This window comes from Triticum urartu, chromosome 3 (assembly GCF_003073215.2).
Source record: "Triticum urartu cultivar G1812 chromosome 3, Tu2.1, whole genome shotgun sequence".
Taxonomy (NCBI): Eukaryota; Viridiplantae; Streptophyta; class Magnoliopsida; order Poales; family Poaceae; genus Triticum; species Triticum urartu.
In genome coordinates, this window is record NC_053024.1 from 739906556 (window position 1) to 739933859 (window position 27304).

Consider the following 27304-nt stretch of genomic DNA (forward strand, 5'->3'; position numbering starts at 1 on the left):
CAGTTAGAACATTCATCAATGTTCATCACAAAAAATATCATATATTTTTTTATTTTTTTGGGATTGTACTGTTCATGTAGGAGCATGTGAGCTCGGTATCTACTCCCTCCGTCCCTAAATATTTGTCTTTTTAGAGATTTCAAATGGACTACCATATACAGATGTATATAGACATATTTTAGAGTGTAGATTCATTCATTTTGCTCCGTATGTAGTCACTTGTTGAAATCTCTAGAAAGACAAATATTTAGGAACGGAGGGAGTAATACTCAATGTGCGTTAGTTCGGTTCCATGAGCTCCAAAATGCTTCCAACAATAGTCTTTTTGGAACATCTATTTTATTTTTTTGACTAGACCTCCATGAATGTCATTTCAACATGAAATTTTGCACGCAGTTAGAACATTCATCAATGTTCATCACAAAAGTATCAGATTTTTTTATATTTTTGGGATTGTACTGTTCATGTAGGAGCATGTGACCTCGGTATCGTAAGGGCTTCTCCAGCCGTTCGGCCCCCCAGGGCGCCTAAATAGAGCGGCCTGGGGGCGTGCCGGCGCTAGTTCGGCCCCTGGGGGCGACCTAGCTCCCAGTCACGCCCCCAAGCGCCGGCCCCAGGATGCGGGAAATTTGAACTAGGTCGTTCCCGCTCACAAAAGACGCCACAAATCCGGCGATCGGACGTAGTCTGGCGTTACAAAAAACAGAGCGCCGCATGCCGCAAGTTCGCGTGCGCAACGAATCACTCGGCGGGGTCGGCTCCAGGCGTTGGCGGAGTCGGCGTGCGCGGACTCGGCGGTGTCGGAGCTGCTTCGGTGCTGGGCCGTGTCGGCGCGGCTTCGGTACTGCTGGGCGGCGATGTAGAGGCGTCGTTCGGGCTTGGCGTTCGTGTGGCCGTGGGCGCGGGAGCTGGCGTCGTCGGCGTCGTCGGCGTTGCCGTCTGCATCTGGTTCAGGATGAGGCCGCGCGCGCTCCGCCATGTACCACGCCCTGAGCTGCTCGTCATTGCTCTGGAGCATGTCCGCCCCGCCCATCAGAAAAGCCATGTCGGTGTTCCTCTTCTTCGCGGCGACGTTGGTCCGGAGCAGGTCGACGTTGGTCCGGAGCAGGTCGAGCTTGATGGCGCTGTTCGTCATCAGCGACGACCACGGGCCTTGGTCTTCTCTACACGTAGGACGGCCCGGGCCTGGGCGTCGGCGAGGCAATGCTCGATGGACTCCTCCACTCGCGCGGTTGCCGTGTCGGCGTTTTTCCCATTCTTTGCCAATTTGTGGCCGTCCGGCCGCCCCTCTGACGCGTCCGGAGTCGTCGCGTCCGGCTTGTATGTTTCCTTGGCCTTGTCGAGGGTACGTCGGACTTCCGCCCACTTCTCGCACTTGTCAATGCGCTTGTAAACGTGGAGGTACTTGAAGTCGGCGTTGAGGTTGTCGCACCGATACATGGTGAACATGCGCAGCAACTGCGCGGAGGAACAAACAGTTGGCGGGCGGCGGGCGTAGACGACGAAGAGATGCGGGCGAACGGCGTGCGTACCTGATCCTCAACGCTGGCACCGCTCTCCGGGCGGGCCGCGACCTCCTCGACGATTCCATGCCATTTGTTGCACGCCCCCTGGATACGCCCGCAATGGTTCGCCATCGCCTTGGAGCCGCGCTGCATGTAGACGCCTTTGAAGTAGGGGTCGACGAGCTTCCGCTCGTCGAACTCGGCCTTGATGCGGTCCTTGTACGTCTCGAAGCTCTGGTTCATGCTGGTGGTCGGGTCGAGGCAGACGACTTGCCATGCTTCGGCGAGGCATTCCTCCTCCTTGGACGCCCACTTGATGCGCGGTTCCCCTGGCCTAGCCGCCCGCTTCTTCTTCTGGCGCCCCTTCGTCGGATCAGGAGCCGGCTCCTCCTCCTCCTCCTCCTCCTCCTCGTCGTCCTCCTCCTCCTCAGGTTCCTGCGCTTCGTGCGCGTCCTCGCCGTAGACGTAGCCGAGCTCGGCCTCCATGTCGCCGCTGAGATCCACTACCTCGTCCTGGGTGGCGAACCCGGGAGACGCGGCGGCCGCGGTCGATCTTGTCGCGATGATGTCGTCCATGTCGGCTCCTGTGTCGTCGGTGTCGCCGAGGTGCGAGAAGGGCAGCGGTCCACGGCGGAGATGGGGCATCGGTGTGGACGCGTAGGCGGGCGGCGATTAGTTGTATGGAGGGTACTGCACGCCGACGAAGGCGGGCGAGGGTGTGCGCGTCGCGGGGTGGCCATGGGTGAAGGTCACGTTTGGGTTGAACCCACCGTGCGCGTTGCTGTCGGCATAGCCGGGCGACGACGATCCCCATGGAGATCCGACGCCTTGCTGTCCCCAGGGCGCGTACTGGGCGTGGCTGACGACGGGTGGATTCATCATCCCCGCGTGGTCGACCGATGAGGAAGACGCCGCCGCGCGCGCCGCGTTGTCGCGGGCCTTCTTGGCGATGGCCCTGTTCCGCCGGTCGTGGTTGCCGCCGCGCGTGGCATGGCGGCGACTGGAAGGCGAGCGGGAGGGGGTTTGGCGGGAGAAGGCCCTCGGGTCGCCGCCAGGGCGGACCCACGCGCCTTTTTCGCTTGTGCCGGCTCCCCAAGTGCCCCTCAGAGCGCCGGGTTTGGCCTGGGTCCGCCGGCACCAGTTTCGGCCCGAGCCGGCGAAAAACGGGCTTCTGGGGGCGTGACTGGGCCGTTTTTTTGGCGCCGGCGCGATAAAAACGCCTGGAGAGGGCACGTGTCTGGCTACAACTCCGGCACGTAGTACCGACCATGCTTCATTTCTCTTGTTTTCCTGTGCTTCCTTTCTCTTTCTCAGCTCATTGTTTGTTTCATGGGGCGGCTGGTTGATGTTACAAAGAACTTCAAAACGTATATAAACTGATGAGAATCGATTTAACATGACGAGGTGGGACTATTGAGAAAATAATAAGCAGGCAACAAACTATTTTTTGCGGCCTTTGTAAGTTGAGGCGTGGCTGCCGGTCATAAGGCCCAGCAGCGTAGCGAGCTGGCAAGTCTCTGGTGATAGTTGGGCTACGGTGCGGTATTGGGGGATAGATGGGCTAACGCCCAGGTGGGAACGACCAGCCTATGCGAACCATATAGATACTGAGGTGCGGGCGACCAGCCTAACCGGGACGGACTGCTGGGCGAACAAGTGTTTGAGGAATCAAATTATTTTTTTCTTACGCTTTAGTACCAATCTTGCATATATGTTTTAAATTCAAACTGAAGGCGTAAATTCACATGAAGAAAGCGTATTGTGATGGTGAACCCACGGAGTCAATCCATGCTTTATTATTATATATTAGGGATAGATTACCTCCATCTGAAAAGCTTGTCCTAGATTTATCTGATATGGATGAATCTAACACTTGGACATTTGTATCTATTCAAATCTAAGACAAACTTTTCGGGACATAGAGAGTAAATTCAATCAAATATGTCGTCGTTACAACAAGTCAGAGTGTACATATGTCGCCAAGAATATGAGGCTAAAAGGGAAAAAGGTCCTACCATGTGTCAACTCTACTCGCGGTGGCTAGCGAACTCTAGCCTAAACCCATCCCCTCCCCCCTCCCATGGGCAAATCTCGTGTGGTCAATAGTGGTGGTGGGCCCTCCCGGTGGCGGTCGTCTCATTCCCTGTGAACCGTGTGGCGTGGGATTCGACAATATTGGAAAGACCTCAGTGGGTGGCAGTGGGGGCGAACGGCAGCATACACGTGAGGATGGAGGAGGCATTGGATGGTGCGGTTTAGTCCACGCTGCAGCTGGTGTTGTCGAGCTGCAGTGAGTTGCCTCTGCCCGGATATAGACAGACTAGATTCCGTATGTTGCGGTAGCTTCTCCTCCTGTGGCGCATGTCGGCTATGACTGATGGTGTGGGGATGGTCGACGGCGAGATCCATCTCACGTCAGTGATGGGAAGCCCCTCGAGTAAGGGTGGACATGGTCTAGGCCTATCCGTTCCCTGACCGAGATGCCGTTTCAACGGGCCGCCGGCTGACCGGACCAAGTAGCACCGCGGTCCTCTTTTCATGCACTAAGCCGCATTTTGACCCTCGAGCATGTGCTTGTGCTCGATCACTAGGTGCCTTTGATGTCCTGCTCTGACCATTGAAGAGTGGGCGTAGTGTAGGATATGTCCGGCGGCACGACCTTCTTCTTCTCCCCTAGTGGGTGATGCCCACGAGTTCTTGTGGCGTTTATGAGTTCGGTTTTGGATACCAGGGTGGCGGCCCTGGATGGTAGGTTGCATGGTTGACTCTCCGTGATCAACATGGCGACACTGATGGTTGCTTTTCTTGACCGAGTGGGTGGCGAGTGGGGTGGCAGCACGGGGTCCTTAAAAGGTCATTGATGGGTTGTGTAGCCCAGATCTTGATCTGGAGGTCTTGACTGGATCGTGACGTGCCTCCTTTTGGGGTGACATTATTGTCCTAGGTGCCTCCTATTGGCGCAGGCAGGTTTGAGTGAAAGCTTTGTGCTTTGGCATCAACGATGGTGATGCATGTGTGTGTTGTGTCCCTCTTGAGAGTGTCATTGTGGTTCTCCTCCACGTGCGAGGGCTCTAGGTGAAAACCATGATATGTTGCTTGATACTCGACGAGGTGACATGTTGCACTTCAGGAACCTTCAACTCTGACTTATTTAGGTAGGCTTGGCTATTAGCATGTTGCTTCTTGGGTTTCAGCATGGGCCAATCTGGGTTGAATCTTATATCTTTTAAATGTGACCATATCGTCATCACCATCAGCTTGTACTACTCACTAGCAAGATCGACGCACCTCAGACCATAGTGAGTTGGCAGAGGAATCTCTCCGGCGATAGTTTGGCAAGAGATTTGTGGCACAGTCGAGTGTTTTCTCCGGGGGGCGTGGGGTTGCTCTTCATTGACGAACGCGGAGGGGATCTGGCTAGTGTTTGGTTAGTCATGTGCCATGCCCGACAATGAGGTCGTGGCATAGATTTGTGTGTGCCACGTTATCTTACTCTTGAATTTTATTTGATTTTATTTATATCAAGGTTTTCTCATTGACGGTGTCCTGGACTAGGGGGTACTCAACACGTCATCTCCCGATCTGTTGGATTGGGCCGAGGACCCCCATGGCCGTATACTCATGGGCCAGTTCGGACAGTTGCCGCATACATGGAAGATTCCACAAGACTTGGTGATCAAGACAAGGACTCCTCCCCACCGGCGTATTCGGCTAGGACTCTTGTTATCCTAGGCCTTTGGTGCATTATATAAACCGAGGCCAGGCTAGTCGATAGAGAACATATACATACAATCATACCATAGGCTAGCTTCTAGGGTTTAGCCTCTCCGATCTCGTGGTAGATCAACTCTTATAATACCCATATCATTAAGAATAAATCAAGCATGACGTATGGTTTTACCTCTATCAAGAGGGCCCGAACCTGGGTAAAATATCGTGTTCGCTGCCTCCTGTTACCATCCGCCTTAGACGCACAGTTCGGGACCCCCTACCCGAGATCCGCCGGTTTTGACACCGACATTGGTGCTTTCATTGAGAGTTCCGCTGTGTGTTCGGCAAAAGGTTGATGGCTCGCCTGCAGATCAACTGCGACTTCGACATCTTCGTCACCAGCTCGACTGGTCACCTTAGTTCGACCAAGGACTGCGCCCTACCTCCAATCATCATCTTCGGATGAGGGCCTTTATAAACATCAACTCCGATCTCTATCAAGATCATGGAGGAATCATCCAGGGAGCCCAGGGGCTCAACGTCAACACTGCCCTCGGGCGACCGTGCTGTTTTTCTGGACAGCAAACTTGTGTCCGCCGCCACCGCCTCCTCAAGTGTCTTTTTAACAATTGCTTCGATGGAATTGTGTGGAATTGAGTCTACAACAACCCTGGAAAATTTCGTCGAGTTCCGATGGAGGAATCTCTGGCAATCCACGGTATACCGGAGCCCTGTCAAATCTGGACGGGAATCTGGACGAGTTTAGGGCGTGTTGTCCAGCTTCTAGATCAGACGTCCTTTGTAAAATCCAACCGTTGATCGGCTGCAGAATTCCTATATCTACCACCTCTCAAAATTTGAGCTCGATCCGACCGTTCAAACTCCGAGAACCTTCCAATTAGTGCATCACTTTTCGGATCTGTTTTCTGCGCGAAAACGAATCCGACCCGAGTTCGTCTTTTTTATGAACGGCATTTCGGACATCCCTTTTAAAGGAAGTTTTGTATGGGGTATTGTGTTTTGTTCCCGAACACATCCCACAAACTTTAAGATCTTTTGAACATGATCTTCAACATTATGCTGGTGTCAAACCAGTCAGGCAATATTGCTCCATGGCTGCCGACCTGCGCTAGACACGTCGTCACTTTGTTGAGCCGAGCTCAACTTCTTCGGATCATCATCCCGGCAAGCCGAACAAGAGTCCGGCATCCCAAAGGATAAATCATCACAACATCGCCGCCCCACAGATTACACGGAACGGGCATACCGGCATTGCCGCACAGTCACTTCATCAAGCCGGCATCGACCACGTCACGACCTGCATCGGAAGGGCCGCACTATTGCTTCTTCAAGCTGGTGTCCATCACGCCGACCTACTTCGACTCATCGGCTGACATCGAGACTTCGACATCTCGGCTGGACCGGGGGCTTCACCATCTCTTCATCAACCTACTCCGGAGACTTCGGCGTCACTAGCCGACCAGCTCCGTCGCGTTAGCTGGACCGAGGGCTTTGCCTCGGCGAGCCAACCTTTGCCAGCATCGCCATATCGTCGCTTTATCGCCCATCAGGCAATAGGTGTGCGGATCGAGTCCTAATTTTTGGAATCACCTTCCTTCGGATTGCTACAACAAATAAACCAGGTGCTACTAATCCTAGTATTTTTTGCTTGTTTGGTTCATTTTTCCCAAGAATTATTACTCTGGTTTGTCCATCATATGTACACAGGTCTATCAAATGGTGGCCGTATTAACGACGGTCGCATGGTGGTTCGGTCAGTCTCCGTACATAGTCTGGCGAACGCCGCATCCGGAACTCGGACCGACCTGTGAATTCAGGCTTTGCCACGCCTTTATCGCATCACGCCGGCGCCCTGCATCGACATTGACTTCGGCGCCAGGCCATATTTCTTTTATTATTCACTTTGCATAAATTATTTATTATGCAACGATTTTTTTATTATTACTATTATCTCCAGTTTGCACTATTTTTTATGCACAGGAAAATGATCCAGCCGGACTATATCCTTTGGCGTCACCTCGGCTGGACGGGGGGCTTCGTCAACACTTCATTACCCCATGCCGGGGACTTCGGCATCACTCTGCCGGCCTACATTGACCGTGCTATGTCACAACTTCGGAGTGCCGTGCTCTTTGCTCCGCCACCTCGGGAACGGCTTGGGAGATGGAACCTTGTCCCGCATCAAGCTCGGACTGCGTCGTCAATACCGAACACATTAACCAGCTTAGTTACCTTCATGCTCAAAGTTTTAAATTTTTAACTTGTGTTCACTTCGACCAAGCATTATACTTTTTCTGGAAAAAAGTTGCTTGTAAAAAAATTTCCTTGTCCAAACTTTGTTTGTGACGCACAAATTCAAATACCCCGTTTACTTGGAGGCTTCTTTTATAAAGCTTTTCCTCTTGCATATGATTATACTTGTACGGCTTCGTTCCTTGTTCGTGTATTACGCCACAATATGCACCATCTTGACTTAAGCGATTTGCAAGCTGGGTTGCCTGGCTCCTATGCTTACCCCTACGTTCCCGATTGTTCGGCTAGGGAGTAAAGGGAGCACCTCTGCGATTGTCACGACCGGGTCCTCCGAGCTCTGACCTCAGACTGGGTGAATCCGAAAGCTAGCGCTCTTATTGTTTTCAATCATGGTCGGCACACAACGGAACCCATGAGTACAAAAAAATCTATTGCACAAGTCTCATAGTACTAATGAGCACCGAAGAAAGGTATCGGTGGGGGTACTATTTTCTTCGAAGATGCTTCTTACACTTTGTCTGTAATATAGCATAAGTTCCATGAGCGCGCTTTGTCTGTTACAGCCTTATGGCCCGGTTGCCTGGTTATCGGAAACACGGTCGATATTCTCGATAGGTGGAGTACATAACACTTTTCGGTCCTTGACCGAAGAGGGAGAAGCCGACGGTCGGTTAAGACACGTTTAAAGTTCGGGTGAACAAAGATATGATATTAGTACTTCGGTACATACAATCATTATACATAAAATTCTTTTACCCAAGTCACTTGGCGGCTCTTAAATTTATATGAGCCGTTTATAATAAGTGTTCTTCTTCTTAGTTGTTGCAAAGTTTTTATTACTATTATTATTCATCACTCCTTTTTTCGACACGAGTGTGTGGTCACTAGCCGGGGAGCCTAATTTCTCTCTCAAACGCCGCTAGAGTTTGGTTTGCTAAACTGGCCTAATGAGAAGTACTCCGCCTTCGGGATAGGAGGTTGAAGTCGTAGGCTGACCCGCTTGAAGTCTTGAGATAGGATGTGTCATGTTAAAGCACGACAGAAGCACTCTTTTTTTTCTACGACCAATTTTCGGATTGGCACCAAACACTTGATCTTGTTCGGACGTCAAGTTTTTACTGACGTTCTTTGAAAGACATTTCTTATGTTAAAAAATAATATAACATATCTCTCTGCGTACCTTTGTTTATAAAACCGTATGGCCAGATTGCCTTGTTTGTCGTAAATCTTTGCCCTCATAAAGGCTTTATAAAGTAGGACAAACACTCCTCGGCTACTAGCCGAGGAGGTGGAAGCCGATGGTCGGTCAATAAAGTTTTGTACAATGCGGATCCGAGCATTAAGGATGTAAAGTACTTGCATACATAGAGTCATTACACATAATTTGTGATTTTACTATGGATATCGATCCTTAAATCGGCCACCCGTGCCCGCATTAAGACTCGGGGGCTACTGGGCTTCGGGCTTATTATTTCCAAATATTAAAGGGGCACATCGATTCCCTGATCTGGTGTTGCCACCCAACCAGTGTCTCGGGGGCTACTGCATTGCCTGTCCAATGCAGAAAATTTTATGTGCAATATAGTTTCCGAGGAGATTATGATCCTCAGGTTGGTCGGCCGCACCCAACCTGAGTCTCGAGGACTGAGCACGCCGCTTTTTGTATCCCGAAGTGTTCTGCCGAGCTAGGACTTGATCCTCAGGAAGATTTTGCAAATCAACCCGAGTCTCAGCGGCTACTGGGATCAGTGGTCTTACATCATCCTTCAAGTACATCTCGGGTTTTAAACCGATACACACGTTGAGGGTTACTGGCTATATATCTCGGTAGAGAATAAATTGCACCAATCAAAAATATTGACAAAAAATTGGCCTCAGTCGGGGTGGTGCACCACCTCGGAAGCAGTCCGGCATAAAGCTCGGGCGCTAGTGGCTGGCTCCATAGAGGGCATTTCCAGCATTAAGCTCGGCTAAACTCCTTCAACTTTTTTGGACCAAGATAATCTATGACATCTTGGATATAGTCCGACGTTGGAGCTTGGACACGGTCCGGTGTTGGAGCTCGGATACATTTCGGCGTTGGAGCTCGAAAGCGGTCTGACATTAGTGCTCGGCTGCAAAAGATACCTCGGATGCAGTCCGGCGTTAGAGCTCGGACGCAAGAGGACACTGCCTCGCGGGAACAACTTCAACCCCGAGGTGTGGCATAAAAATAACAAGGCATTGATAAAGGGCGGAAACTTAAAGGGGCTCCTCGGATACCCGACGTATAAACTCGTCGAATGCATTTCGGCGATCCTCAAGATCGAAGATGAGAAGATTTGTTGAACCAGTTTTCAAGACCGACAACCGAAGATGAAGAACAGTTCGGAAGAATCGAGGAGCGTCCCTAACTTGAAGACCGGTTCAGGGGGCTACTGACGTTGTCCTGGACTAGGGGGTACTCAACACGTCATCTCCCGATCTGTTGGATTGGGCCGAGGACCCCCATGGCCGTATACTCATGGGCCAGTTCGGACAGTTGCCACACACATGGAAGATTCCACAAGACTTGGTGATCAAGACAAGGACTCCTCCCCACCGGCGTATTCGGCTAGGACTCTTGTTATCCTAGGCCTTTGGTGCATTATGTAAACCGAGGCCAGGCTAGTCGATAGAGAACATATACATACAATCATATCATAGGCTAGCTTCTAGGGTTTAGCCTCTCCGATCTCGTGGTAGATCAACTCTTGTAATACCCATATCATCAAGAATAAATCAAGCAGGACGTAGGGTTTTACCTCCATCAAGAGGGCCCGAACCTGGGTAAAATATCGTGTTCCCTGCCTCCTGTTACCATCCGCCTTAGACGCACAGTTCGGGACCCCCTAACCGAGATCCGCCGGTTTTGACACCGACACTCATCAACATATATTGTTGGGCCGTGTGGATTTATTTCAAGAGGGGCGAATGCCTGTTTCAAGAGAATACGAGGCTATATTTGTGCGAGAAATGAGCGATGCTAGTAAGCAGGAGTACAAGGAAAGGGTATGATGTTGCAAATCACTTGGCCGCATATCATACAAGTTTCGTGTTGTTTAAACATATGGTATGCAATCATATACTCTAGAAATCTCGACCTTATAAATTTTACTCCTACTCTCAACAACCCTCTACCTAGATATTTAAGGGAACTATAATGAGTGCTAACACATCTATTACATGTAAATGTCATCAACTATATTACAACTTGACATAATTTTATTCTCTTCACTTTGTTTTGCTGATGTTGAGAGGATTTGAATTTAATGAAAAGGCATATGTTGGTTGTTAAAATATCAAAAATCTAAGAAAATGCCCACCACAAAATATGATTTAGTATATAGTAAACGCATTTGCAATGATAGACATTAGAGTTCTAGAGAAAAAATGTTTCTTAATGTTAACTAGCAAACTATTAATATTAGTACACAATCAAACCGACAAATAGTTAATCAAAGATTAACAATGTGAACTACAATTGCGCTACGGCGCATACTCACCACAATAGTGTAAGTTCCATTTATTTAACTAGAAAAAGGTTATTTGGATGGTGATTGATAGTATGAGAACACCAACTGACAAAATAAAATTGTCCCACACATTTAGACCGAGCGAAAAGATTAGCAAGAGCGAATAATCTCGAAAATATGAACACACTAATCAATGATGATGCTTAAAAGGGTGTCACTGATCCTATCGTAAGAACTTGTTACTTTTGCATTTATACATCTTTTTTGATACTTCTTGTTTAATTGTGTTTAAACATTTGCTAAGTTGATGTCTTTTGCTAACAATTGTTCCCATTTTAGGCATAGCTTCATCCGGTTCCATGACTAGGCCGCCTTATACCGACCAAGAAGACATGGGAATAAGTGTAGTGGGGGCGAGTTGGAAAAGAGGAAGGACATAGATGTGAAAATCTCTTCATGTTGGTGTGATGACCCTTGTGTTGTGAAGGAGTCCACAGACTGGAAGAAGTCATGGATAGAAGGTAGAAGATATTTCATGCATTCCAAATATGAACACGATCGTGCACGTCCAACTAACACCTATGATTGTTAGCTGGAACGTTAAATACAACATCAAGAAATCTCATTTTGTGGTACATATGATAACACTAACATGTTCTTTGTAGTCTCCTCCTCCTTGGGATACTATACATGCATAGACCGTGAGGTACCAAAACATATCTGAGATGACCTATAGAGTGATTGGTGCATAGCCACATCACTGGTTCAACGAGTCTCTGCATATAGCGGAGGAGGAGCGTCATGGGCTTTTGAGGAAGCAAGCACGAAACTGTGTGGCGGGGAGGGGGTGCATTGGGAAGGAGGCTCATGAGGCGGAGAGGATGAGGAAGCGTGAACGGACTTGCCTTGCACAAGACTAAGATGAAGCACGTGACAAGAAGGGGAAATGGCACCATGTAACTTGATAGTCTTCTATTTGGGACTTGTACTACCTAATGCCATGAACTTTTATTTGAGAAGCATGTGTTATTTATCTTTTGAACATGGGAATGTTTTCATTTGTAACCTTACCGCTGCCCACTCTGGCGTTACTTAAATCTATGACCAATTTAATATGTGTTAGGCTTGAAATGGTACCTCAGCCGTCTCTGACAGTAGAATCCTGGCTACCCCAAAAAAAACATTATCTTGTTGAAGGTGACACACAACAGGACCCTACCGTGTCAATGTTGATGATAGAGTGGTAAGCCTACTCCCAACTTATTAGGCGGTACGGTCTCATGCCCTACCGCCCCAATGGGTGCCACCTTCAAGAAGAGAAGGCCTTGGGGTAGCTAGGACCCTACCTCCAGAGGCACCGATGGTCCCACTCCATGCACACCACTTACTAAGCTGGCAGTAGGGTATTAAGAGTGAACAAGGCACATTCCAGTGCTACCATACCAAGCATTAACATGTTTGAGCGTACATATCCAGCATTACCAAGTTCAGAAAATAACACATAATTAACAAGTAGATAGACCCATATATTTCATGAAAGTTCACATGACTACAATAGCCTGTCCCATTTCACCAGACATTAATCTAAGAACAAATGTTGATCTAAACTAGCTAGCTAATTACAAGTTGCATTGCGAGTACTAGAACATTAAATGTAGCCGCCGGTGCCATTACCATTGACCACATCCCTGTGCATGCCCCTGCTGCTAGCGTAATCCTGGTGCTTGTGGTTTCTCTTGGCCGGCGGGTAGTGCAACTGTTGACCTGCTATCTCGTCGCCATGACCCCCGCGGACACTCTGTAACCCTAGGTGGAACATGCCCTGCATCGTAGCCATTGTGATGGGCATTGCCTCAGCTGGGAGTCCAGACATATGATGATCCATGGCGTGCATGAATGGGAAGCTATTCTGTGCTTCCAACAACTGCTCCATCCCGTTCCCATGGGCATGGTGGTGGTGGTGGTGCGCACAGCCATCCACCGTGTAAGCATCGCTTTCGGCAAAGAGCAGCCTGACAGGGAAGCCGAGACCAAGGTTAGCTGGGTCGAATATGTCGCTGAACTGGCTGTCGCGGGACGGCGTGCTGCCAAAAATGGGGTATTGCAATCTTGGTGGTGAAATGTCGGTGCCAGTGGCATAAGTGGTACTACTAGACATGGTTGGTGTCATGGACGACTTCCCTACCGTAGAGGCTCGGGAGGTGGCTGACACCACCTTGGGCTTGGCCCTACGCTTGGCATGGCGACGATACCCCCCGCCGACGGGCACGTTGCGGAGAACGCCGCCGCGGGTCCAGTAGCGGCTGCAGGAGCGGCAGAAGTGGCGGGGCTGGGTAAGAGAGTAGTTATTAAAGTAGCAAAACTTGGTGTTGGTGGATTCGCATCGCGGGCAGTTGATCCCCGGAAGTGGATGCGGCAACCGCGCCAGCCGTGCTCGCTTCGACATGGAAATCGACTTGTTATTTCTGCCGTGACTGCAATCGCCGTCCCCAGCACCACCGCAACCATCATCGCCACCCCCTGCAACGCCGTAGTCGGCCCCGGTTGTGGCCATGAACCCTTTGGGATTATTGTTGTTGCATCCTCCATCACCAGGACCATCGGGTGAAGAAATGGTAGTACTATGAGTGCTAGTGCCGATTTGTTGCAGCTGCAAATCAACAAGGTGATGAGTAATCAATTAACCATATCGGCCAATATATATATGGAGCTATTTTTTTTCTCCATTCGTCCCCGGGATGGGCAGGATGAAGTAGTTTTTGGTAAATCTCGGAAGTTTTGGATTTTTGGTTCGAATAGTTCAAATGAATTTTGATTTTACATTTATTTCAGGTAATAACATATAATGTTTGAGCTACATCGGACATAAAGTTCCCTCTTCAAAAGGAGACCCCGTGACCTCTTGGGAGTATAAAGACCACTGGAAAAAATAGCCCGTTAAATAAATTAGTTTAAGATGTCTCACTAATAGCACGCTATAGCGCGGTATAGCATGCTAAGGATGGTGCTATTTTGCTATAGAACACTATATTTTCATTTATAGAGACCCTATTTGATTTAGCTTTTCTGTTTAAATTCATTTTTTTACCTTTCTGGTATCACAACCCAAGAAACAGTGGTACCTCTTGTGTCTATGAAATTTCAGGTAACTGGTCGGTTACTGTAAATTTCGACCAGAAAAAGAAACCTGATATGGAGTATATTCCTAGATATATATACTTGTTTCTTATGCGAACAAAATCATGAGGGAATATGCAATTAATTAGCAAGCTAGAAGCACGACGATGCATACCTGAAGCTGATTGTGGTCGGTGTTCCAGAAGTCTGATGAATCAAGGAAGGCAGGAAGGAAGATCATAGCCGGTGATCTAGAGAGAAGAGAAAATGGGAGGAAGAAACTTAGCAGCAGCTGGGGAAATCAAGCGGAAGAGTACTAGTACCAAGGAAAGGAATGGAAAAAGAAGAGATAAAAAGGACAGAGCAAGGTAGCTAGCTAGCAGCACCCAAATAGATGAGAGAGAAGGGACACACACTCTCTCTAGATATAGAAAGAGTGAGATGTATTTGAAAACCAAAAACACAAAATTGTTAAAAACCCATAAATGACTTTAAGAAAAGAAAACACCGATTCTAACCTTCCCAAAACCAAAAGGAACTGTACTTAGAAGCTTGCAAAATTAATTCTATCGGGTTCACACATCAAACGGATTATCGAAGCGATGCGATACTATGTACTGGAATAAGGGAAATATAGTATTGTCACTAATTTTTAGAAACTTTACGGCCGCCTATTTCCAAATCACAGTGATCCGAAATGGGCGATGCCATGTACCAGGTTTTGGAAGCATCCACCAGTTTTAGGATGCTTCCAGTTGGCTTTTTCGATATCAGTTTCATGCGTTATTTGTTCAATTTTTCATTTTTACTATTTCAGGTGGTTATTTTTGTTCGCCCGTATTTTTCGTTTTTACTTTGATTTTAACTCCATTACTTTTTTTTAATAATTTCGTGAACATTGCTAAAATTCACGAACATTTCTTTGAAATCGGTAATAATTTTTGAATTCATAAATACTCCCGCCGTTACTTTTTTTACTTTGCGTATAAAATTTGTTTGAAGTCAAACTACATAAAGCTTGACCAATTTTATCTTAAAAAATATCAACATATACAATACAAAAAATCTATACGATGAAAATTAATTTCATGATGCATCTAATGATATTGATTTTATAGTGTGAATGTTGGTATTTTTTTTCTTATATAGTTGGTCAAACTTTACGAAGTTTGACTTTAGAAAATTTTTAAATGCAGACTAAAAGGAACGGAGGGAGTACTTTGTCAAATTTGTTAATATTTTGAAATTAGTAAACATTCTTTTCAATTCACTGACATCCTTTTTTTATTAGGGAATGTGTTTTTAAGTCCATGAAGTTATAGAAATTTCTTAACAAATTTTTAAATTGGTTTTCAAATGGATGAATATTTCTTATATTCACGAAAACTTTTAACTCATAAAGAAATTTAAATCCTTTAACATATTTTATAGCGACACAAAGCTACTCTTTCCATGAGGTGGACCGGTTTCCTTGTTTTTTTCGGGGTGAACCAGTTTTCTGGTGTACTGGAGGAAGCCGTTCTTTATGTTCATCCATTAATATGGAACATGTACACCTACCGAAGTGAAGCGAACACTATGTCTCAAATGGGCCGGTGCACCCTCGAGTACTCTCACGCTGCTATACAGAGAATTCCCCTCTTAAAGCAGGCAATAGGACTGACGCCTACTATTTCATGCATTCTCTATCTATTTGTACGCAAATCTCACATAGGAATGGGATATTGGCCAAAACATGAGGGCCTTCGTGGACCACGCCACTATAGAGATTTTTTCCCATTGGTTTGCCTATGAAAAAACTGATTGCTTCTACAGATTTGAAAAGTTATTGCGTCATATAAAATGATTTATTTTATATAGTGAAGTTTTACAAGGTGAATATTTATTAATATTTGAGAATGATAGTTGAAAAACATGAACATTATCAAAATATACTCAATATTTTTTTTGGAAAGATATTTGTAACTTGTGTTTGCATTTTTTATATTAGTGACCATTAAAAATAGAAGCATATTTGAATAAATGAAAAATTTTAAACATTGAACATTTATGAAAAAAAATTAAAAGCTTTTCTAAAGAGGAACATTTTTTTTAATTGGGAACAGTTTTAGAAAAGTGTGAACATTTGGTGAAAACAAAAAACCTAAAAAGGAACAAAAGGGGGAAACAATACTAAAACCAGTAAAATTGATAAAAGAAATAAAAATACAACCCTCAAGTGTCGCTCAGTTTCTTCGCTACGCTGCTCATGCGCTGGGATGGCTATTATTCACCTACAACTAGCCTAGATTGGTAGCAGACCATGCGTCCCTAGCCCTAGTACTCACTGCCAAACTTGCCCCCCACGCTGCTGCATCGGTCCCCTACTCTTCCCCGCCTAGTGACCTGCCGATGAAGAGGGGAGTGACGTCCCACCCGTCTGTTTGATTTTCTATCCTTTGTTTTTATATTCCCCGGTGACAATGATGTGGTGGTGGCGGCGATGGCGTGTTGGAATAAGATCTCTTCGGTCTCTCCCCACCTTGACGTCATCGAATCCAAAGCCGACGACGGGCCTGTGAGAGTTTGTGTCCCTGGATCTATGGGCTCACTTCAGATCTCAATAGTTGATGTGTGGTTCCTTTGCAAGATGGTTATGCTCTTCTTCCTTCCCAATGGTTGCGGGCGACCGTTTTTTTCTACACAAACGCAGATCTCGTAGATCCAAGGACTTTGTCATCACGATCAAGGTGCATTCATCGGTTTTAGATCCCGGGCAGCTCGGGTAGCTCGAGCGGGTTAAAATACCTCAAAGAGGATCCCCTTGGTGGAGTCTTCATCTTGGCACAGATGGTTCCTTGCAGCAGCGATGCTCTTCTCGGTGTGGAGCGTTCTCGTCAATGGCAACAGTCGGTGTTAGGGGTTGTTGTTTTTCTATCCTACAAAGTTTATTATGTAAAATTGTAGTTCTACCGTTCTTATCTGAATAAAGCCGTTTGTGTTTAAAAATATGTTTTCTATTTTATTTTGAGAGATGGCGCACCACACGCATGCATATGTTCTAAGCACTAGTCAAAGAAACATGTGCATGAACAATTTTTCTTCATGAAAAGTTTAAAGAACTTAGAAAAGGTTGTGCATAGCCTGTGGAGATTTAGAGAAATAGAGAAGAGGGCACATATTGTTGTTGTTTCCCTTTATTTGCACACTTTTCCTTCTCCATGGCGAATGCTGACGTGGCTGAGAGTGCTACCTATGCTAGCAACAGTTTCCAACAAATTAGTTTGCATACTCTTATTAGCTAAGTTTTATAGCTAATTTTCCACCACATAATTAATTTATCATCCGGGCCTCCATACAGAGTTAAATGGTACTAGCAATTTGTTAGGCCTACATATATTTTTTGTTTGAACTCTAGCAAGTCATATTACTCACTCTGATTTGAGACAACCACTTCTTTGGAACAGTCCCGTGTTTTCATTTTTAGTAGGAACCAAGGTGTCGTGTCATTCTTGTCATGTGTTTTTTTCTTTCTTTCTAATACCATGTTTACATAATATTGTGTTCCAAAGATTCCATAAAATGTGTTATATGTCAAAGCGATTTGAACTTCAATCTTGAAATCTGCATGTCATGTATACATAAAGAACAAGTGACAGCGAGATCTCTAGTGTTTGTGTTGGATGTACAACTTAGTATTGCATGGGAAGGGACTAACATTGTATTTGACCACTCAAGTGTTAGCTAAGGCTATTTGTATCCTTGTACTCTATAATTTAAAAGTTGGATGATTTGACCGCCGACCTAGTGAAATTTGTATGACCAGTGATGTGGCGGTGGTTTTATGCACGAACCAATCGGTACAAAAACAAGTTTAAAAGAAACATACATTCGTTACTAAACAATTTTTTGAATTTCTGGACAAAACAAAAGGGGAATAAATATATAAGTTTTAACAAAAATCATAAAGTTGTGGATAACTCATAAATAAATTATGGACATTCATGAGTAGTCTTTGGTAATACTATTGAAGTTTATTTTAAACAATTATTGATTTTTGATCTTGTATTACTTTGGCTTTTCCAAATTTTCGTAATTGTACTATAAATTTGCAGGTAAAATATAATTTTAATAATTTTTATTGATTTCCATGTTGTCATGATTGCTATGCATGCAGATTCGCTGCCATGTTAGAAACCATACTCTTGACTACGGTCAAGGATATAATGTACTATGTATCAGAAGTTTAGGGTCAAACTTGTCTAATTTCAAAATCTAGGAGGCAAAACTACAATCGGTAGTTAAATAAGTCTGGTGGGCGACGGAATTTTCATCCACTTTTATAACAAGGTAGAAGTTTCTCACAAACCTGAGCTAGTTGGCAACCTTCAACAATCGACCCCGTTTGGAATTCCATGGCTAATACGTGTAACAGTGTTCCTGGTTGTGTGCATTCTCGGGTGGACAGAGCAAATTAAGAGCTCATATTTTATTACTCGAGGGCAGATCATTGGGGTGAACAAATAAGTGTTTAATTGAAGTCACGTGGTTTGCAAGTACCACTGTATGTAGCCGGACATATACGTACTCTTGTTATCTTCAAATCCATCCATGACATGAAATAGTCACTGTGAATACGAGATGACGACTAAATTTCTCTCGCATTAATTTTTCTTTTGTGTTAATAGTTAAAAAAACTAATACAGTGTTCTTGGTTGTGTGCTTGGGCGGTGCAGAGAGCAAATTAAGACCTCCTATTTTATTACTTGAGGGATGATCATTGGTGTGAATATACAAGTGTTTAATTAAAGCCAGGTGGTTTGCAAGTACCACTGTTGAATTGTACCATGAGAGTTGCGGGATGTATGTAGCTGGATATATACGTACTCTTCTCATCTTCATATACATCGATGATATGAAATAGTCACCGTGAATATGACATGACAACTAAATTTCTCTCGCATTATTATTTTTGCATGTTAATAGTTCAAAACTAATGCACGTGCATATATAGCATCAATCACCTTCCAGAATATAATATATCAATTCCTAATTATTTATTGATGTTTGTCAGGTTGACATGGTTGCTACGTGTGCAAAATATCCACCATGTTTTCTTTTGAAACTGGGGAGGGCTAGGGGGCTCCCCACCTGAAAAATATAAATATTCAATTTTTTAAAGTAGCAAAACAAGCATATAGTTCATACTACAAGAGATTCAGAAAGCACCCACTCAAGGAGAGGCAAGATAGTCTCGCCATAACATGGCACTGGATTTAAACTCGGCATGTTAGAGATATATTTTCTTTACATGTATTTGGTAGTCCATCTCCTAGTTTATCTCTAGGAGAGGCTTCTTATCCTTCAAGTCTGTACTCCTATATATACTAGCCCGTGAGGCTCAATACAATGTCCATCATATTCCGCCAATCCTTCTCCCTCTATTGTTCTACTCTCTCCATTCGGAGTTACTTATCGCATGAATAGATGTATCTAGATATATTTTAGTACTACATATGTCCATTTCCGCGACAAGTAATTTGGGACGAAGGGAGTACATGCTATCAGACTAACCCCGGTCTAAAATCCTAGCCGCCGCCGCTTCAATAACGCGCCGCCCCCGGGGCGGTCGATCTCCATGATCGCCATCGGTGGCCGTGCTTCTGATCGCTAGATCGGTTTTCTCTCTCCGCCAGTGACTTGGCCGGTCTAATTTTTTGGTTCACCGATCATAAATCGTATTGCGTCGCCCACCGCCCGTCATCCTCACAAGCCTCTACTCTGACATCTACATTGACTCTACACCGGCCAACATCATCAACAATGCGACAAGGCTGGACGCGCCACACAAGGGACGCCTTCATGCGTAACTACCGGACGCTGTCGTCCGCATGGTCTCCATCGTCGGTCCGTCTTTGTGGTCATCGCCCGGGACATCACCGACAACATCGCATTCGTCCATGCCACGACACGTACAACGCCACCATCGGTCCGATCAACCAACCCCGCTCATGTCTTTGCCAAGCACGTCCCTGAGCACGCGCCTACCACCGATCAAGTATCAGGCTGCCACCGCGTCGCCCCCTTTGGCCGCAGCGTCACCGACCTTGTTTCATGCTACGGGCTTCCAATGCACCTTCCTTGATGTGGACGTTGCTGCCAGTCTCAGCCGCTGGACCGACTCGCGTCCTATAGTTCCGCCACCCCCTCTCGGGCCGGAAGGACCCTGCATGCGGCCCTCTTCGCCGTCCTTGCACACCGACGTTCCCGGCTCCCACAGCGCCACCTCCAATGGCGCACGTCGCCACCGTCCGCGCATGGTCTTCGTCACTCCGTCGGGTTCTTCCTCGCCTAGTTTGAGTACCGCCGCCGCACTTCTACAGGTAACATGCATGACAACTTCTCGCCCCCATAGGTCCCGCCGCCGACGTCTTCACTAGTCTAGGCATCGAACATGACCACTTCAGGTCGCCGTTGGTTTCGCCACCTTCTACGTCTTCATCCTCCATGAGTTTGTCGCCAACGTCATCTCGTCCTTGACTACTTCGTCAACTCTAACAACCGCTACTACACAGACACTTTCTTTTTCGTCACTCTGTGCCTCACAACCATCACGGAGGCCTCTCTGCCTGTACCTAGGACAATGGCGCACAATTCATGATGGTCCCTTCCTTCGCACGCCCGGTGGTGGCACATCAACAAATTTGATAGTAATTGCATGGAACAACTAGTAAACCTGATGCATATGTAGTAAAACTGCTATGCACTTCAAAGTAATATCTCTAGTGATTAGGGCAAAAATGATAATTAGTAAGTTATATCTTAAAAGTTTGTACAGATCGTGAGAGGAAAATTTACTTCCAGTGATTGACTATTACTATAAAGAAGCTGCTTTTACTAAGTATTACCTAATTTTTACTATAAAGTAATTGGCTTACTATATACTGCATGGTTTTTACTATCAAGCTGTTAATATGTATTGAGGGCTCACTAGTAAACAACCTATTTATTTATAGTAATTGTGTACAGTGTTGTGAAAACCTATCTCCTTTTGGTTGGTCATAGTATTTCCTGGCGTGCGCACAAAGCTACCCCACATTGCATTACTAACCAAGTGTAATTTGTAGCCCTCGATAGTAATCAAGCTATATGTACTAGATGCACATGTCCATGAATCCATGATAGTTAATACTAAAAGTCTACATTTTGTGTAGGAAAAACATTGTCGTGCATATACACCCTATGTAGAATAGTCATCTGTGTGCATAGTAACAAACTAGCATGCAGCCAGTACCATTTTAATTGTGTTACTATGTTCACTAGAAATTTTACTAGTGGGGTCATTAGGCAGAGCAGGAGATTCGTGCATGCAACCGCTACTCTTATAGTTGTATTACTATGTTTACCATAGATTTTACTAGCATAGTTAGACAGGACGGGGGCTCATGCATGCATCCAGTAAGCATTTTACTAGACTAGCTAGTCAACGTGTACGTGCAATGCACGTTAATTTAAAAGTATATTAACTACATGCAGATATTAAGTAAGATATTATTTGCATGTTATTATGTGATTAGCACTATTTTTGACATGAAATTAACTACACGTTGAACGTGTTGAGAGCTCGACATTGAAGCAGTCTAGGTCGTTGGATTGACATGATTTGATGACCGAGATTAATTGAATCTGCCCCTTTGGGTCTTTTTATATTGGTATAGATAAGTAGTGGTTGTTATGAACTAATGAAGAATATGGTGGATGGTACGTGGATTGGTTGGTTCGGTGGCAGCATGATAAGACCGGAGCGCATGATAAGGCATAATGCGCTCACGCGTATATATATAACTAGGTAATTTCCCCGTGCGTTGCTGCGGGAATATATAAAGATTAGTTACATATGACTTATATATTTAGGAAAAGATCTAAATCAAAAGCTCTGATTTTTAACATATAAATATTCTGTACTTGCATTCTATGTAAATCATGGCATTTCACAACAAAAATAAACATATTGGAATGGTTTGCATGGGCTGGAAAAAATGTGAGTGTATGATGAAGTGGGGATACTTGCATGTTGAGAGAATTAGTGATAATGGAATAAGGTTTGCATGGGCTGAAAAATATTGTTAGTGGATGTTGACGTGGCACACTTGGTGAGGTGGATGGCTTGGATGTTGAGAGAATTAGAAGTAGTGGGGATCAACTATTTATGCATTATAGATTTGAAAATCTAAGAGACAAATTAAACTACCTTTTCATCATATTTTGAACTTTTATTTCTCACCACGTAATCCACATGGTAACCAATTAAAATATAACCACCAGTTGAGGTAGTTGTGTTTGGCAGTGAGTTTTTTTCTCTCCAATTTCAAATCGAGATAGAAAGTGACGTGCAATTGAGTCTGATTCCTTGTTCAATATGCACGACAGTGTTCTTGGTTGCGTGCATGCTCGTGTGCAGAGACCTCTTCTTCTGTTACTCGAGGGTTGATTGTCCACGTGAAGAAATAAGTGTTTATTTGAAGCCAGGTGGTTTGCAAGTGTCATTGTTCGTCCATGCCATGACAGTTGCAGGTACTGTACATACCCGGACATGTAGGTACTGAAGCGTGTGTACGTTAGTGACTTCTTGCATTCTTCAGAGCGGTCCATGACATGAAACAGTCACCATGAATACGAGACAAAAGTTAGTTTTCTCTTTCTTCAATTTTCTTTGCGTTAACGTTTAACCAACTAATGCACGTGGACATATCACATCGATCACCTTCCATCATACAATATATTACTATATGTACGTACTTCTTGGCAGCTGGAGTACTACACAGTACAGACTACACAAATGTCCCTCAAAAAAATGTCCACTCAGGGTTGTTTCTCAAGTTAGTTACCGTGTTAAACTCTTAGGAAAAGTAGACTTATTTATAATGCAAAACATAAAAGTTATTATGTGCCCCATATATGTGATTGAAATAAGGAACATGCACCTGACTTAGTTTAAGCTGTTGAAGAATCATATATCAGGGGAACTCCAACGGGAATCTCCAAACGAACGGCACCAAATGTTGGTAGACACGCCTGGACATGTTCATGGACAACAGGCAGGTGCCGGCCATCCAACCATAGTCACAAAATCCGGACAGCGGGCTATGACTAACAGTGGGACAAGAGGACCAAGTGAAATAAAAGGTGAGCACATGGTTTGGGGGAAGATCTGGTCCAACTAACAGTGGATCAGGTGAACCAAACCTCCCTCACCCCCCCCCCCCCCCCCCCCCCCCCCCCCTCCACTTAGCTGATAGTTTGGGGATTGGAGTTGCCCTCAGGAGATCTTAAAAGTATGAAGAAAGGAAGAAGAAAAGTGAAGGCATTTAGAAGTCTACAAATATGAAAAATAAAAAGACAGAGCTTAGGTTGGAGTTTGCCCTATATATACACCCTTTGGTTGATATTGAGTCCATTTGTAGACTTGCGTTGCAAAAGGAGTTTTACCAAAACTGAAGAAAAAAATAAGTTGGGTCACTGTCCATGCTTGTAGTATCTAGTGTTTGGCGCCTCGTACATTATGTACTAAATCGTGCTCATTTAGGACTCAGGACATTAATTGATAATCACAACATCTCACCAGGAAATTGCACCGCCCTAACATGTTGATCGGCCAGATTTCTCCATCCTCTCATAATCAGGTATTCTTTGGCAATTGAAATACCTTACCATACTAGAAAAGTAATGCCAAATTAGGTTGTGTTACGTAGGTTATGCTCATAGCTAAAAATAAGATCCATTTAAGGATGGAGTGAGTAATTATAAGCAGGACTTTCTGACTCGAACATGTAGTTATTAAACATTGGGAAGAACATATATGTGGAGTACTACGAAAATAAGTACATGCTTCATTTTGATTCCCAGACTAAAAATGTTATGATGGAGACATCTTACCTAATAAGGGCACTTAATTAATTCTGTGTACATGCACATGCAAGAGTTACGAGTAAATTGCACAAAACCATCACAATTGTAGACCCTAAATAAAAAAACCACAACCATTTGTTTTTTTTTTTGCAAAAAGCACCCGGCATTCAGTAATCCTTTTGCAAAAAACACTAATTGATCAATAAGCAGCTTTTAACGCAGAATCTGACAGATGGGACCCAGTTGTAAATGCTGACGTGGTGGTCAAATGTCACACCGTTAGCCTATACTGTGAAGTGGATAGGGGCTTTGACTCGCGCGGCAGCGCGATCTGCCCGCACGCGCGCCCGCCGGTGCAGCTGGGTCCCCCGAGCCCACCGCCCGAGCCCCGCGCCTCGGTCAGACATGGCGCACCGCCCGCCGCTGCAGCTCCTGCCCGACATGGACGCCGCTCCGGACAATGCTCGGCTCGTCGGAAGCCAACCAGCGCCGGCACTGGACCGCGGAGTTCTTATGCTGCTCCATCTCGTGCAAGCTGTGCACGTGCACCGCCTACATGCTCAAATGGATTAGCAGTAGCCCGGACACCTCCTTTCCGCCATGGTCGAGCTCCCAGAGGCCCTTCTCTGTCTCCTTGCATTTGATCGAACACCTAGCAGGCAGCGTGGCAAGAGGCGGCCGCGTCGCCGGGGTAGTGCGCCACTGGGTCTTCAAGGTTCTTAACAATGTCCACGGCCACCCCGTGCTCCTGTTCCTCTCAGATCACGGGCATCGCCGTGCTGGCTGCATACTTCGGCCGAGCTGTCACCGCCGTGTGGTGGCCACTACCGCGCCGCCTCTGCGTCCGAGACGCCGTGCAGGCCCGAGACCTCGGCTCACGCCCTGGCCATCGTGCTGCTCCGGGCCGCTGGCCCGCTGCACGCGTCCGAGCGCCGGGCTCGGCGTTGGCCATGCGCATGCAGCGCCATCCGAACTAGCTGGCGCACGGGTGCCCCTGGAGGTGGCCAGGTTGTTCAATCCATCCGCCTGTACATGTACATAGCTGGCTAGCCTCCATATGAATCAATAAAGCAGCTTGTTGTACACCTGTACGTGCGTATGTATTCGCGCGCGAACGACGACGGGTTCCGGCGTTGATGAGGCTCACCTCGACGGCTTCGCTCCATGGCTTGGTGCTCGTCGTCTCCAAGCTCCCGATCTTGCCCAGCTCGGTGCGGCACCCGAGGAACGTCCTAGAGACGCGAGGAAGCAAAGAACGTGCTCTGGCGCTAACCGGAGCTGGAGATCGTGCGGCATAAGATCCACCGGCTTTGACCTCCGACCGAGCCATGGCCACAGCTATGAGCTTGCGGACGCGCACGGAAAGAGGAGAGGATGAGGAAAAAAGGGTGACGGGCAGCGGGCGCAAGGAGCAGAGGTGACGGGGCCTGCCGGTGGGACCTACTCGTCAGCTTTTCAATCAAATTTCTCTAACTGACCTATCAGTGTTTTCTGTAAACTGTCAGCACAATAGTAGTGGGTTTTTGCACACAAAAAAAACAAATGATGGTGGTTTTTTGATTTAGGGTCCACAATTGTGATGGTTTTTTTTGCAATTTACTCAAGAGTAGATGCGAGCTACGTACTCATTGCGTGTACATTTGGATTGATGCAACTTTGTGTTGTAGAAAAACACATGCTTAATTAGGTGTCCATTCATGTATGTTTATGATGAGAGACTTGTCTGTTTTTTTTTTGACAAACTTCGAGGACAAAGTGTTCCTACATTTCATATAGGTAGGGAAATTTGCATGATTTACAAGGAAAACTAGACCAAAAAAAGGTACAAAGAAAACACTTAAAAATACAAACTAGAACTTGGGGACAGGATTCCAGACTAGGTGAAGAAGAAGAATAGGAATACCAGAGAACGTTGACTATAAGCCTGATATGAGAGCGCCGAGGCCCAACTAGTTGCATGCATGTGTAATGTACTACATTTATTCATATACCATGATATCAAACGAAACGTATAGATAAATTCTGCGTATTCCTCTGCCACTTTAGACAGAGTACACTGGTTCTGATCATTACTCTGAACCACGACAAAAAGAGATACTACCCTATCTTAGCTTATACTAGCACAAATGCCCGTGCGTTGCAACGGAAGAAAATACTGGTTCTTACGACTCAAAATTGGCCAGGTCGAACATAGTCTAGCTGTGTTCTAGTGCTCCAAATCTTCTACTGGAAACTTTCATTTCCACTGGCGTTGATGCTCACACAACCATAGTTGTCTGACTTCATCGCTAGGGCTGCTTTGTTATGAGCAAACAGCTAGATATTTACTTGTTTTAACACAAAATTTAAGTAAAATAAGCACAATCCATAATAGCACATTCTCTAGAAAAAACTAATTATGCATAAGAGCACAAGCTTGCTGCCCAATAACGCAATCTCCAAGAAAAATAGCCATTTGTTTTAGGGCTATATACACAGAAAATAGCGTGGTAAAAATTCTTCATAGAGAATGCATTGATACTTTTGGATTTTTGGATAAAGAAATGCTTATGATGGCACAACTGATATATGCACATAAGATGATTCTAGGCAGCTAATTATCTATTTTTAATGAACTAAGAGGGTCTGATGTACTATTTTTTAATTAAGAACTTTTAGACAAAATAAGTAAAGGAACACTTTGAATGGATGAGAAAATTAATTGGAGAAGCAGATGATTAGAAGTTGTATATAGGACATTGTTGTACGTACGTGTTTAGGCAGCCAACCAAAGTTTGTACAGCCGACTACGACTCCGGCGTGCAGTACTTCATTTTCGCCGTCCTGTCCGAGGAGGCCCGTCGTCTCATCCTTGTCGAGTCCGCCTATAACCTCAGGTATGCAGCATCCACTTGTATCTGTGCAGCCCGGTGCCTCGTCCTTGCCGTGTCCGCCTACACAACTTTGGCCGGCGTCGTGTCCGAGCGTGCACGATGTCTGAGCAGCCCGGTGTCTTGTCCGAGCGCGCAGGATGTCTGAGCAGCCCGGCGTCCCACCCTCTCCGGCGTGCAGGATTGCATCAAATATGTTGTCTTCGCCACTATGTCCGAGCAGCCCAACGTCTTGTCCTTGCCGTGTCCGGCTATAATTCTGGTGTGCAGGATTGCATCAACATGTTGTCTTCGCCACCCTGGGCACTTGGCCGGGCTCGATGCCTACACGTACTCTCTACGATGTCCTGCGACAGCTGAAAAATTGATGTACGCACCGTGATTTCCCGCACAGAATTGTGTTGGGCCGGCTTCGTTTGATAATGGGCTTTGTAAAGCTAGGCCT

At 45.8% G+C, this 27304-nt stretch overlaps 1 protein-coding gene across 1 annotated transcript; it reads right to left on the reverse strand.

The window, feature by feature from the left end:
- Positions 1 to 12489: 12489 nt before the first annotated feature.
- LOC125549557 (dof zinc finger protein DOF2.4-like) lies at positions 12490 to 14472 on the reverse strand. Its single transcript, XM_048712941.1, has 2 exons — positions 14277 to 14472; positions 12490 to 13634 (listed from the first exon to the last, which is right to left on the reverse strand). The coding sequence occupies exons 1-2, from the start codon at positions 14340 to 14342 to the stop codon at positions 12633 to 12635; spliced, it is 1068 nt and encodes a 355-aa protein (XP_048568898.1). The 5' UTR covers positions 14343 to 14472; the 3' UTR covers positions 12490 to 12632.
- Between the last annotated feature and the right edge of the window lie 12832 nt (positions 14473 to 27304).

Coding starts and splice junctions, on each gene's coding strand:
- LOC125549557 (XM_048712941.1), bottom strand. CDS start 14,342: ATGATCTTCCTTCCTGCCTTCCTTGATTCATCAGACTTCTGGAACACC. Junction 13,635..14,276: donor CCGACCACAATCAGCTTCAG/GTATGCATCGTC, acceptor GTTGATTTGCAG/CTGCAACAAATCGGCACTAG.